General features: G+C 38.8%; 1 protein-coding gene across 1 annotated transcript; it reads left to right on the forward strand.

Annotated features, from left to right (window-relative positions):
- Positions 1-234: 234 nt before the first annotated feature.
- LOC124775729 (E3 SUMO-protein ligase ZBED1-like) lies at positions 235-5,757 on the forward strand. Its single transcript, XM_047250556.1, has 5 exons — positions 235-435; positions 3,743-4,081; positions 4,417-4,757; positions 4,865-5,523; positions 5,638-5,757. Exons 1-4 carry the CDS (start codon positions 270-272, stop codon positions 5,516-5,518), a joined length of 1,500 nt encoding a protein of 499 aa, XP_047106512.1. The 5' UTR covers positions 235-269; the 3' UTR covers positions 5,519-5,523; positions 5,638-5,757.
- Positions 5,758-10,514: the final 4,757 nt, after the last annotated feature.

Raw genomic sequence — 10,514 nt, forward strand, 5'->3', positions numbered from 1 at the left:
TGTAGACGCTGTGGACAGAATAATGGTGGGACAGATGAGTAATGCAGCTTACAAGAGGTGCGGGGATTCTCCAATAGATGGCAGCACTGTGACGTTGCACCGAGGCAACAGCTGCCTGCAAGTTTACCCAGTGTGCAATCGTGGGTTTGATCAGTAAGCAGCCGTTAGCCACGTACTTGTCGTGCTTGAGAGTTTTTTATTTGAGCAAGTCCGTTGTGTCCGTGAATACCAACATACAGCATACGTTCACCCATGGAGAATTTGCAGACATGTTGTTTGCGTACAGCTACTGTAACGGCAGCGCCCATGTGGCTGTGGCAGAATACCAGAGGCGTTTCCCTGATCGACGAGCTCCCTGTCACGGAGTACTTCCAAGAGTTCTTCAAACGTTACGTGAATCTGGATCACTATCCAGTAGACATGTAACATCAGAAGGTGAGACTGCCCAGTCAGCCGACGAAGGGACGACGTTTTTGCAATAGTACAACAGAGTCCCACCACCACGACACAGAGTATTATTAACCCGTCAACTGGATATTCCATAAATGGGTGTATGGTTTACTACTAGGGCTCGTACCCATTCATGTGCAGCTCATGCAACATCTGCATCCAGGTGACTCATGAGCAGACAACAATTTTGTAAATGGTTGGCTGTACACAGATACATTGTGCAGTACATTTTATTTACACATGAGGCTACATTTACATGCAGTGGTATCATGAACACCCGCAATTCTCATAGACGGGTGATGGAGAACCCACATGACACTTCGGAAACAAGATACCAAGTTAGGTTCTCAGTGAACGTCTGGTGTGGTCCGATTGATGACCTGGTTATAGGTCCTGCCAAATCTCATAACAGCCACAGCATACACATATTTCCTGATAGAAGACCTACCTGCAGCCCAATATCTGAATAACTAGTGTTGGGCAGGAAATCGCGTATCTGTTAGAAATCACAGTGACTGAGAAGTCACAGATATCACAGTAGCAACTTTACAGAATCTAACTGCGATTTCAGTCACAGTTAGCAGTCGCAAGTAGTATTTCACATTCAAAGACGTGAGCCATCTATTGGTCGAATTTAGCACTGCTTTCTGCGATTTCAGTGACAAGTCGCAACTAAGAGTCGCAAGTAGCAACTAGAAAGCGCGGTTAACAGTGCCATCTGTTGGCCAAAGTTCGTACTACGTCCATCTCTGCGATACGGTATCGTGTCTAACTGCGATTTCCGTGACAAGTCCCAACTAAGAGTCGCAAGTAGCAACTAAAAAGCGCAGTTAACATTCTTTGTCGATTGACTTTTTGATTGACTTTCGTACTTCGTTATAAGGACATGAGACGAGATCGATGTATGGTCGAAGAATTGAACCACGGCCTATGTTATAGGCGGCTGATTCGATCCCATTCGTTAGGTCTACGTTACTGGGATTTCCTCAACTAGTTGAAAATTCCCAGAGTGGGGACAGTATTTCCTGATTTTCTTCCATTTCGTCTCTGGTCGTTCAAGGGTTTACTTCTTGTTTCTGCCAAGATGAAGCGATCACGGAGGAGCGAATTGTGGAATCATTTCACTATTCTGGATGGAGAGTATGCGAAATGTGGTTTATGCGGCAAAAAGTTGTCGTACAGAACCAGCACGACGAACTTGAAGAAACATATCGAAAGGTCGCATGTAATGGTGAACTTTGCGACAAATTCTGCAAGATCCGTCGGCCCTGTGTTGCCAGAGCCAGGTATTTTGCAACATCTGATTGTTTTATGGGATGATTAATTGTTTTTTTTTTGTCAGCACTCTTTTTAAAACAGCGCTGTTAATACCAAGAAAACAACATGCTAGGCTGTGTGATATTATAAGTAGATCATTTAGAAAATTTACTCTTGGGGCTAGGATTGTACTTCAGTTTTCTAACTATGGTATATGCGTTTGTAAGTGTAATAATCCCCATCGAGCTTAACTGAAATTTGAACGAGATATTCTCGCCGTCCGTGGCACTTGAAGTGTGCGCCACTGTGTTGTGCTGTTGGCAATGCCACATGGTAGCAATAGCCAATAAGAATTCGACATAAACGCCCGACGCAGCCGTTACCAACATGCGCGCACAACATTCACCCAGGGAAACACTTATAATTTCTTCCAACACGACCATTTCCTGTGCAAATTGCGCAGTTGCTCCTAGAATAGTTAAATGACATTAACTGTCCGAATTATAGTGAAGATTTCAGCTTCTTTAAGTGTAAAATTCGAGTTGAAAATATATAGCGTAGTGTAACAGGCTGCAAAGCAACCCGCGAGTCCGCTCTATTTAAACTAGAACGTGGATGTTCACTTCCCTGAATTTTATGTTCTACGTCAGACAGTAATTAGAAATAAGTTTCCACTTTTTTTGTTGCTGTATAGTGTATCTCAAGGCTGCGATTTGATTTTGATTGTACCAAATTAACATCGAGTGAAGTGCGATGTAATTTAAAATCTGAATGGTGTATTGTATTTCACGTGGCTCTTAATTACTGTTGTATAAGATTTCAAACTTGAAGTGGCGCGAGGAAAGTTTTACATTGCACGTATAATTAATATAACAGAACAGAATCTTTATTTGCCTATCAGTATGTTATCCATACAATTGGCGTCGTCAATAATTGAATACATAAAAGCAAAATATAATAATGCAAGTATTTATGTGCAGGACAAATATACATATGCTAAAATAATGGTAATAATAAAATAATCATAATTACAGTGGTACTACACAGTGTTAACATAACAGCAGTAGTAATAGTTAATTACATTTATCACATATTATACAAAAGTATCTACATAATTATGTGTTATCTTATGTATCCTGTAGAAAAAAAGTGTGAATGCTTATACATTACTGTCGCACACCTATAGTCATACTTCCTTATGTAGTTACCACCTGGTTACTACTAGTGCATATTTCCTGTCTATCACTGTTTAGAAACCCATCAGTTGAGAAGTATAGCATACATTCGAACCACACTTCTATGGGATGCTTCAAACTGTTCATTAATAGATTGCTTTCTGTTCTTATGATTTAATGTCAGTCTTGAGTATGAAGGTCTAGATTACTGTTATTTTGGATGTTATGGGCATGGAGTTGGGATCTTAAATTAAATTTCTTAATGTAAGTACACATACGGGGCAGAGTCATTATCTTGAATTCTTTAAAGCGTTTTTTTGCAGCTTTGTCTTGGTGGTGGCTGCAATATACATCTTCTTTCTTCTACCACTTCAAGATGGTACTTGAATTCACTGAGTTATCCCAAAACAGTATTCCATACTGCAATCGTGAATGGAAGAAAGAAAAATATGCAGAAATTAATGTTTACTAATAATGCATCTCATGTTGTGTAGTAGGAAGAGAGTACTAGCAAGTTTGGCGCACAGATGATTTATATGCTTATCTCATGTGAGTTTTTGATGTAAATGCAATTCCAGTAATTTAACACATTTTGTGTCTTGTTTAAATGTCTTTAGGGTGAAGTAAACTACCTCCATTTTTATTTTATGTATTGATAATTGATTGGCCCTGCACCAGTCACTGCTCATTTCACTTACAACTTTGTAGTATTCTAAAATATATTTCTGATTTTCTCCATCAGTGAAGAGTGTCATGTCATCAGCATACAGTACTTGGAAAGTAAATTGTACTCTAAATGTATATCCTGCCTCTGTTGCTGACACAATCTGTATGCTGATGTTCAGCTTATTGTTTTATAGGTGAAGCCTCTCTTGCAGTGGAGTTGCCAGAAGAAGGCACCACAGCCAGCAGCACACAGGGGGAAGCAGTTCCCTCCACATCACTGCATCAGACAGCCATCACAGAATACGTTCCCAAAAAGATGGGACTGATTCAAAAGAAGAAGGTGGATAGCAAATTAATGGGTCTGTTCACAAAAGACTATCAACCTTTCTCTATTGTAAATGACTCAGGATTTCGTAGTTTTGTACATGCACTGAATCCCGCTTATGAAATACCGAGTAGAAGGACTACAACAAATGCAATGTTGCCAGCAGCATATGCAGAAGCAAATGAGAAAGTACAACAAAAGCTGCAAGGCATAAAGACAATCTGTCTAACAGATTGCTGGACATCAGCTTCTAATGAAAGTTACATGGCTGTGACTGGGCATTTCATAAATGAACAATTCAGATTGCAGTCTGTACTGCTGGAATGCAGTCATTTCAGTGGTGCCCATACCAGCTCAAATTTGTCCACAGCTTTGATTAAAGTTACAGACAAATTTAGTCTTGGTGGCAAAATTTTAATGGTGGTCACGGACAATGCACCAAATATAAAAAATTCTATTTCCACCATTCTCAAGTGTAAACATTTTGGTTGTTATGCTCACACTCTTAATTTAGTTGTGCAGGATGCACTTAAAAATGTTCAGGAAGTTCACCAGAAAGTCAAGACAATTGTAGGTTTTTTAAAAGGAGCAGCAGTGCAACAGAGCGGCTCTTAACATGCCAACAGAACAGTGGCAAAGTAAATGTCAAGAAATTGATCCAGGACTTGCCCACAAGGTGGAATTCAACCCTGTTCATGTTGGAACGTATTGTCGAATTGTCAGAGGCAGTGAAAATTACAGTTACCCTTTGTAACAGGCCCACAGATCTTCCGTCACTGTCAAATGATGAGTGGGAAATCTGCTCCGAACTCTGTTTGATTTTGAAACTGTTTGAGCAGGTTTCGAGGCAGCTCAGTGCAGAGGAGTACCCAACTGGCAGCTTGGTAAGTTAATAATTTACTTTATTTGGCTCATGTAAGTTCAATGTCATTTTATTGTATACTTTCCTTATATGTTGTGTAGCTGTTAGCATATTTGTCTCAATTTTCAGGTTATAGTCCTGACACATGGACTTCTGGCAGTATGTGACGAAATAGCCAAAATGCAGCTACATGAAGTTTCAATGAAAGTTGTTGAGGCACTAAAAGAAGGGCTTACAAACCGGTTTTCGAATACTGAGCAGAGCAAGTCCATTGCCCTTGCCACTCTGCTGGATCCACGTTTCAAATTGCTGGCATTTCAGAACCAGGTAGCAGCAGACAACACGAAGAAACAATTAATTAATATTGTTGCCCAGAAATTGGAAAAATGTAGGCCAGTAGGTATTCAGCCTTCACAATCTGTTGAGCCAAATAATTTGGCAACTGAGTCCTTCTCTGTGTGGGGCATATTTGATAAGTTAGTGAAACATGCACAGCCACAGGGCACAGTACAGTCATGTGCTATTGTAGAGGTTCAAAGGTACATTGACAGCTCAGTCATCAGTAGAAATGAGGATCCTCTGGCATGGTGGAAGCAAAATCAATACACATACCCAACCATTGCAAAAGTAGTGAAAGAGAGGTTTAATGTTGTAGCAACTTCTGTGCCTTGTGAGAGGGTCTTCTCAAAAACTGGACATTTAATAAATGTCCGAAGAACCCGCCTCAAGCCATCGAATATAGAAAAACTAATATTTCTGAATGCCAATGGTACCTGTGATTAGTGCTGGTAAGTGATACATCATTAGAACACAGTACATTGTTAAACTACTCATAATCAGAATTGTTGTATATAAACAAGAATAATTATCATCTTCAATATGTTTCTTACATGCATACACAGTCTTGCAGAAAATTCTGGACCCGTGTGAGGTTTGCTTCCATGGAGGTAACTGGGCACTTTCAACACAAGCAAACAAGACCACACAACTGTATGATGACTAGCAAAATGTAAAATATGTGAGTATTTTGGTGTTTCATAATTCATGCTAAGAATAATTTTGCCGGATTAAGTTATTTAGGATGTATGGGATATAACTAGGAACATGAATGAAATGAAATGTTTGGGCTCTGATTCACTTTGTAACTGTGCAAAGTTGAGTGTTATAATGTATTGCACTAAGATAATAGCATAATCCTTACACTATAAAGGATCACAAACAAGTCATTCGTCATACACTGTGGGCTTACTAAAATTTAATTCTTTTTCCTTTTGTTGCAGATACCTTCCACTTACTGCAGGTATTTCACTTTGGCATAAATGTGAGTTACATCTCTAGCATCAAAAGATTGGTAACATAGACCATTGATATCACTTCCAAGACTGTGTTTTCTTTGTCATATTAGTTTCTGTTTGTTGAAAAACACAGATTTAGTTTTGTTGATATATGCAATGTAACGAGGCAGAGACCACATATTTTTAACCAGAATTTCATCATCATGCACTACTACGTTTAAATCTTATAGATCGTCAACTATTTGTTCATTCGTTTGTTCACAGAAAGGTGACAGAGGAACAGGTCATACTGGGAGCAGTAGGTCTGTGACTTGGATGGAGCACAGTTACTGATTTGATGCCATTAAGGCACAAAGCTTTGTAATGATTAAAATGGTGAGTGAATGTAAATACTGGAAGTGTTATTTCTTTATACTAAAACCTGCTACTTTAAGTTATGTTTCAGAAATATCTTGAGCACCTCGACTTGAAAAATAACAGTAATGCCATCTAGAAAGTGAGGACAGTCAGTAAATGATAATCCATGAGCTTATGCTGAAGGAAAAAAATTCTATATATGTAATAAAAGTTGATTGTAATGTGTGATGTTGTAGACATACAATAATCTGTTTTGTGCTATCTTTTACATAATGAATTTGGTGACAACATGTGGATCAAAACTGGAATGAGCAAAGAATACCAACCAAGACCCAAAAACCAGAAAGAGCCACGACCAGCTGTGGAACACACGCAAGTTTGAAAAATTTATTCCAAATGCACACTAATAGTGATTTTTTTCTTTTTGTTGTTGTTGTTGATTGTAGATGTACATATATGTTCCTGTCTCCTGCTAAAAATGAACCATCCCAACTAGCAAATTTTACTTTGTTATTTAGAACTTTTTAATTGCATTAATTAAGAGCCACCTGCACTTTGAGAGGACTAAAACTGTTGAGATTTTATTATTCATTCAATAACAAGATTAATATGTGGGGTATGTGAAATGTGTGTACATGTTTGTTTTGCTCATACTTGTACAAATGTTTCATGTAACCTGACGAGGCGAACCCAAGATTCAAGAAGAAGAGGAGGAGGAGGAGGAGGAGGAAGAGGAGGAGGAGGAGGAGGAGGAGGAAGAAGAGGATCCCTCAAGACTGCAACATAAAATAGTTAATATGTAGCACAACAACTGTACACAGTTGATAACGTCCTTCTGGGGTTTTGAGGAGCTGGTTTTCCTTCAGACCGTGGGCAAATGCCAGGACGTATAAGTTTCCAGCTCAGAAAATGCTCATTTTTATGAATTTGTCAGTAAAATGCTGTAGATAAATACCAAAAGAAAAATGCTTCCTGTAAGACAGATCTTTTATTAAAAATGTGTCCTAATAACACAAGTTGTAACTTTTTTAAATATTTGCAGTCTGTGTAACTTGAAAAACTGAATTATGTAGAAGAAACAGCTTGTCTACATAACAATGTAACTGTATTTACACCAACATTATATAATTTAATATTTACTGACAATGCCATATGTAAAACCATAGATAAATAAAATCTATTTGAATTTAAACAGAAATACAGTAGCTGCCACCACATATTTGACATTTCCTGAACCTGTTCAGTAAATTATAAGTGTGCATTTTACCTGGTAGGAAATAGCTCTTATCCCTTGCAATAGCCAGTCAGATGGCATTAGATATGTGCTCAAGGTCACAAGGTTACTGCTCACTGTACTCACTAGCATTTCCCGAGACCACTTGCTAATGCACTGTTAATTCTCTTACAAAGCTAAAAATGTAAAGAATTTAATGAAGTTTGTTCCTGCAGTTGCAGGTAAATTCACCAGGTGAGAATGTACCTTTCCAGCACCCAGTGTCTTTCTTTGAACCAAATTAAGAGCAAGGGCTGCAGACAAGTTTAAAATTTGGAGAACAAGTTTAACATTTCATCTTTCTAATAGACATGGGTAAACAGTCCCATTTCAATGTGAAAAATCTGAATATCTGTTTTATGCATATGTTATTCCCTAAATGTAGCTGTAGTGTCACCATCTTCTTAAAACCAAACTGCTGTGAATTGTTCAACTTGCTTGCTCCAATCCAGCCACTTATTACATAGGGCCTATACATTTTAAACTTAGGCACTGGAAAAGGAATTGCAACTGAGACTTCATACTGGCATCACGATCTAGGTGTCCACCCTTAAAATTTATCTCGGCAGGATTACTGAAGTATGACTTATTTTTAAAAACAAGTCCAATAACCTCATACTCAAAGTTATTGGCAACTTACTTTACATATTAAAAAAAATCTGCCTCAGTGGTTTTAACGCTTGTAATACGCCTCAGCTTGGGACTGTGTGTGCATACTGTATGATGTCACGCACTTTCCGCACCAGTAATGGTTGGCCAAACAGCTGTAACCGAATGTATTATATCAATAAGAAGCAGCATTGCCCATTTCTTCTGAAAATATCATTTAGAGACAAGTAACCTAAAAAATGTGTTTGATTCTGCTTCCAATATGACAATTATGGTAAATACTCCACCTGCCTACAGGAATTTGCAATGTTAACACAGCAGAACTCCGACATCTGTATAACTGTAATGAAACAAAGACAATAGTATCGAATCATATGAGTGCCTCGCGTTTGTTCCGACAGTGGTCAAAACTATGGAGGAAAATTTTACACCTGGCGTTCTACATAGCAACTGCACACAAGAACGTTTTGCTTACACTACAAGCACCTTCATAAGTAAACTTTTCCTGGTTTACCTTCAAGTACTGCACTTAAATGATTCCTGATTTAAGATCTGTACTTCCCACTTTCATAATGGGCTCAAAATGCATACTCTAGACCTTGGGCTATATTCCAGGTCAGTGTCACACCAAGCTTCTGGGGAAAGGGGGATGGGGGGGCGGCGGCATGTCACACTCTCCAACAAGTCTTTACCAGTAATTAAATGGTGGAAAATTTTTGGGTATAGGACTGCTTAACACGTGGAAAATATTTTATTTATTCACTCACTGTATTTAACATTTATCATTCCTTTAAAATCGCGTAAGAACTTCAAATTAAACACATTTCAATCACTCATTATGCACACTTATTTCATAATTATGACACTTTAAACTGCAAATCCTCTAAGAGCTGTCTTGAATATTCACGATTCTCTCCCAAGAGCCTTGAAGTGGATAGATACGTACAGAAACCAGTAATCGGGGTTGGAACTGCGTCTGCAAAATTAAAAGGATTATTAAACATTTTTGCTGTCACTAATTACAAGCAATGTAATTGACAGAGTAGTATTACTAATATTTGCTGTCATGAAAGCCATTCAATGGGGGACGTTTCACATTTGCAAGAACGATCTCATTTAAGTAAGTTCATCGAAATCTTAGAAACTAACCTCTCGTCTGACGAAGACAGTCTAAAGACGCAGTGGCTGTTGACGATAATATTTCGAATTATCGCTTTACTGAGTGACTGAAATGTAGTTCGGGTACCTGTGAACATAACAATACGTTAGAGTTCTTTTTCTAAACACGAACTATTACGGTACTGTTTGGCTACTAACATATTAATTACACTATTAATATTTTCACAGTTGTTTCTTTAATACAAAAGTAAAGCCAACGGAAGAACAATTGTAAAACACACTTACTAATGTCAGTTTTCTTGAGATGCAATTCTCTGTGTGAACTTTTTCATTCGGAGATAAGTCGCAGAAGTAGCAGAAGTCGCAGAAGTAGCAGAAGTCGCAGAAGTAGCAGAAGTCGCAGAAGTAGCAGAAGTCGCAGAAATCGCAGAAGTCGCAGAAATCGCAGAAGTAGCAGATATCGCAGTGGTAGTGCGGAGGCATACAAGAGCTGGATTCCTTAACTGCGATTCTTAACTGCGACAAATCACAGTTAAGAATAACAGATACTGAAAAGTAGCATTCACAGAAATCACTGATATCGGAAAATCGCAGTTTAGCCCTTCACTAAGAATAACACATTTCCTCAACAGTGGATTGGCCGTGGCGGACCCATTAACTGGTCTGTCAGGTCACCCGACCGAACCCCATTGGACTTCTGTTTAGGGGGCTGGTTAAAGGGGGATGTATGCACTACGAAGGTGGATACGAGTGAAGAACTTGGCGCTCGCACTACCAACACTGTTGGCCGCATTAAAGCCCGCCGAGATGATGTTCGATGTGCACCACAACACACCCTGCGATGCATTGACAAGTGCGCTGAGATGGTTCAGGAACTTTTTGAACACCTCTTGCAGGATAAATCAGTCATGTATCCCACCATTATTCCGTCGACCACAGTTCCTACACAGTATTTCGGTAAGTAATATTCTCTCTTGTCTTCATATCCATTCATGGATGTGTGTAGTCTTCAAAACGCTCCAGTTCCGTATCGATCGAAAACGGACACACGTTCACAGGATTTTTCGGTTTATTTTGTGATGTAAAATCATCTCACAAGTTATGTGATATTTCTTCTTAACCACCC

This window comes from Schistocerca piceifrons, chromosome 2 (genome assembly GCF_021461385.2).
Source record: "Schistocerca piceifrons isolate TAMUIC-IGC-003096 chromosome 2, iqSchPice1.1, whole genome shotgun sequence".
Classification (NCBI taxonomy): domain Eukaryota; kingdom Metazoa; phylum Arthropoda; class Insecta; order Orthoptera; family Acrididae; genus Schistocerca; species Schistocerca piceifrons.

Excerpts from the sequence above, each read along its gene's own strand:
- LOC124775729 (XM_047250556.1), top strand. The coding sequence starts at position 270 with ATGTTGTTTGCGTACAGCTACTGTAACGGCAGCGCCCATGTGGCTGTG. Across the intron at positions 4,082-4,416 it reads AGTACAACAAAAGCTGCAAG|GAAGTTCACCAGAAAGTCAA; the intron begins GCATAAAGACAA and ends AAAAATGTTCAG. Across the intron at positions 4,758-4,864 it reads AGTACCCAACTGGCAGCTTG|GTTATAGTCCTGACACATGG; the intron begins GTAAGTTAATAA and ends CTCAATTTTCAG.